Source organism: Neophocaena asiaeorientalis, unplaced genomic scaffold, assembly GCF_003031525.2.
Source record: "Neophocaena asiaeorientalis asiaeorientalis breed wild unplaced genomic scaffold, Neophocaena_asiaeorientalis_V1.1 scaffold606, whole genome shotgun sequence".
NCBI lineage: Eukaryota > Metazoa > Chordata > Mammalia > Artiodactyla > Phocoenidae > Neophocaena > Neophocaena asiaeorientalis.
The window spans coordinates 1,449,343-1,452,990 of NW_020173687.1; the positions used below are offsets into that span (position 1 = coordinate 1,449,343).

A 3,648-nucleotide genomic window follows, 5' to 3' on the forward strand; every position below is an offset into this window, starting at 1 on the left:
CCCAACTCCATCTGGGATGGTGCCGGTCCCAGTGCCATGCTGACTTGGTGACCCCGACGTTCACATCCACCTCCAGATCAGTTCTCTGGTTCCAGCGCTCCTTGTCAATTTTCTGAGAGACCCCACGGCTGTCCTCCTGTTGACCCTGAGACCCCCACGCTGACCTCTGACACCCACTAACCTCGTAACCCTCAGCCTAGCTCAGTACCCCGTTCCATCTCCGTGACCCCTAGTGACCCGCTTCTAGCTCGCCAACCCTATGACTCTCTGGTGGCCTCAGGCCCACCCCTCACCCCACGCCCACCTGCCCCCTGCCCGCAGTGTGTGACCACTGTGTGGTGTTGCTCCTGGACGACCTGGAGCGGGCCGGCGCTCTCCTCCCTGCCACAGTGGGCGGAGTCCTGCAGGGTGGGGGTGGGGGAGCTGGCGGGAAGCGAGGCCTCCGTCGTTGGTGCTGATGTGTCCCGTCTGCCCCAGGGCTGCCAGCACGACACCGAGGGCGACCACTGCGAGCGCTGCCAGGCCGGCTTCGTGCGCAGCGGACCTGAGGACCCTGCGGCCCCCTGCATCAGCTGCCCTTGCCCTCTGGCTGTGCCTTCCAACAAGTAAGCTGCGCCACAGCCCCTCCAGGGCCCCGGCCATTGACCGGTGGGCCAAAGTCCTTAAAGACCCGGAATGGAATACCACCACCCCTACCTGGTTGGGGGTCAGCACTGCCCTCTGTGGAGGCCGGGGCATCCGGGGTAGGCCCATGAAGTGGGGACGCCCCCCCCCCCCCCCCCACCTAGCTCAGTACCCCGTTCCATCTCCGTGACCCCTAGTGACCCGCTTCTAGCTCGCCAACCCTATGACTCTCTGGTGGCCTCAGGCCCACCCCTCACCCCACGCCCACCTGCCCCCTGCCCGCAGTGTGTGACCACTGTGTGGTGTTGCTCCTGGACGACCTGGAGCGGGCCGGCGCTCTCCTCCCTGCCATCCGGGAGCAGCTGCGTGGCGTCAATGCCAGCTCCGTGGTCTGGGCCCGGCTGCACAGGCTGAACGCCTCCATCGCCGACCTGCAGGTACTGCCCTGCCCGGCCCGGCCCGGCCCGGCCCCCCCAGCCTCCCCTTCCCAGGTCGCAGGCTCTCACCTTCCCCTCCCCGCAGAGCCAGCTCCGGAAACCCCCTGGCCCCCGCCACGAGACTGCACAGCAGCTGGAGGCACTGGAACGACAGACCTCAAGCCTCGGGCAGGACGTGCAGCAGCTGGATGGCCAGGCAGGCGCTTGGGGAACCCACTCCCTGGAATGCTCCTCCTCCAGGAAAGCCCTTCCCCGGGACCGCTTCCCCTCAGCAGACTCCTCCCCAAGAGGCCTCTCTCCCCGGGCCCCAAACCATCCAGCGTCACCCCTGACCCGCAGCTCAGGCTCGAGGCCTGATGGGTACTTCATCCACAGGCCACAGGGGCCCGAGCCCAGGCCGGCCAGCTTCTGGACAGCACCGAGGCCACGCTGGGCCGGGCACAGACGCTGCTGGCAGCCGTCCGGGCTGTGGACCGCGCCCTGAGCGGTAGGGGCTGGCCCACGTGGGCAGGGTGGGGAGAGTCAGGGCAGGGGGCGTGCCTCCAGGGGGCTCGGCCTGTTTGGATGTTTAGACAGGGAGATGGGCCTCGGCCGCGGAAACAGTGGGTCCGGGCTGGGAGGTGGGGGCATGCGGGCCCCACAAGATGGGCCAGTGCCCCTGCCCGCGGGCTGAGCAGACAGCAGTGGTGGGGATACGGGGGGCGGCTGGGCGGGAGGGCCGGGCAGACCTGTAAGTCGCGGCCTGGAGCCAGGAGCTCTGGGGGCCGTCCAGGGCATGCCGGGTTACACGGGGGTTATCTGAAGAGGGGTATAACGACCACCTCCGTCTCTGCAGCTTCGCCACGGGCTGCATCCTGCGAGGTGGCCGCGCCCAGTGTCTCTGCAGACCCGGCTATGCTGGGGCCTCCTGCGAGCGGTGAGCTGGGCAGGCGGGTGCCTGACTGGGGCGGGGTCTGCGTGCGTGGCCCCGGGGACGCTGTGTTGCCTGCCAGCATCAGCCATGATCCCGCCCCGCCAGGTGCGCACCCGGCTTCTTTGGGAACCCCCTGGTGCTGGGCAGCTCGTGCCAGCCCTGCGACTGCAGCGGCAACGGCGACCCTAACATGCTCTTCAGCGACTGCGACCCCCTGACGGGCGCCTGCCGCGGCTGCCTGCGCCACACCACCGGGCCCCGCTGCGAGAGCTGCGCCCCCGGCTTCTACGGCAACGCCCTGCTGCCCGGCAACTGCACCCGTAGGCAGGGAGGGCGGGGCTGAAGGGCCTCTGGGTATCCCACCCGGAGCAGGCTGTGTCCCGGGCCGGGCCCAGCGTGGACAGGGTGGACCCGACCAGGCCCCCAGGACTCACGGTCAGGCGACCCCACGGCCAGGCCAAGGGTCATTTGGGGACTCTGGCCTCTCCTGAGGGAGGGCACCCCACGAGGGCTCTGACGGGTCCTCTGGCTGAGCCCAGGCTGCAGGGGAGGCAGGCGGGCACAATGGGCTGGTGAGCAGGCAGCTGCATGGTTTGGACCTAGGTGGAGCAGGGAGGTGATGAAAAGTGAGGGCCTGGGGGCTTCACTTGGGGCGGGATGGAGATGCATGTGGAGTAGGTGCCCAGTAAGGGCTTCCCAGGGTGGGAGGGAAGAGGCTGGGGTGGGGGTCAGGGCTACTGTCACAGCCACCCTTTTGCAGGGTGTGACTGCTCCCCGTGTGGGACGGAGGCCTGTGATCCCCATAGTGGGCATTGCCTGTGCAAAGCGGGTGTGACTGGTCAGCGAGCGGGCCCCACAAGATGGGCCAGTGCCCCTGCCCGCGGGCTGAGCAGACAGCAGTGGTGGGGATACGGGGGGCGGCTGGGCGGGAGGGCCGGGCAGACCTGTAAGTCGCGGCCTGGAGCCAGGAGCTCTGGGGGCCGTCCAGGGCATGCCGGGTTACACGGGGGTTATCTGAAGATGCTCGGCTGGGTGTTTCTGGCTCGGAAGCTAGTGGCAGAGGTGTGCCCGGGCAGCAGGCCAGCCCTGGGCCCTGACAGCCCGTTCCCCAAACCCACACAGAGCTCGAGTCCCAGACGGACCGCCTGTCACCAGCCAACGCCTCAGCCCTGTCGGGTGAGCAGCTGCGCCGGACACTGGCCGAGGTGGAACGGCTGCTCTGGGAGATGCGGGCCCGTGACCTGGGGGTTCCGCGAGCCGCCGCTGAGGCTGAGCTGGGGGAGGCCCAGAGACGTGAGTGGTGTCGGCCCCAGCAGGGCAGAGACGGGAGGGGTGAGGACCCGGCTGGGGGCTCTGGGGCTGAGGTCGGCCTGGAGTGGCATCCCGTCAGCGTGGGAGGGTGGACGGGGACTGGCAGGCACCAGGAGTCACTGCCCAAGTGACCGTTCCTGCACTGGGCCTTGGCCAGTGCTGGCCCACGTGCAGGAGCAGCTGACCAGGCATTGGGAGAGGAACCAGGCGCTGGTAGCACGCATCCGAGACCAGCTGGCCCAGCATGAGGCCGGACTCATGGACCTGCGGGAAGCCCTGAACAGGGCGGTGGGCACTACCCGGGAGGCGGAGGAGCTCAACAGCCGCAACCAGGAGCGGCTGGAGGAAGCCCTGGTAGGGTTC

At 68.8% G+C, this 3,648-nt stretch overlaps 1 protein-coding gene across 1 annotated transcript in view; it reads left to right on the top strand.

Moving 5' to 3' along the window:
- The window catches only part of LAMA5 (laminin subunit alpha 5), a 48,602-nt gene that overhangs the window by 36,375 nt on the left and 8,579 nt on the right, over window positions 1-3,648 (top strand). Inside the window, 5 exon segments of the mRNA XM_024750178.1 lie at window positions 910-1,061; window positions 1,147-1,257; window positions 1,437-1,548; window positions 3,097-3,267; window positions 3,443-3,639. Coding sequence (XP_024605946.1) covers window positions 910-1,061; window positions 1,147-1,257; window positions 1,437-1,548; window positions 3,097-3,267; window positions 3,443-3,639 — 743 coding nt within the window.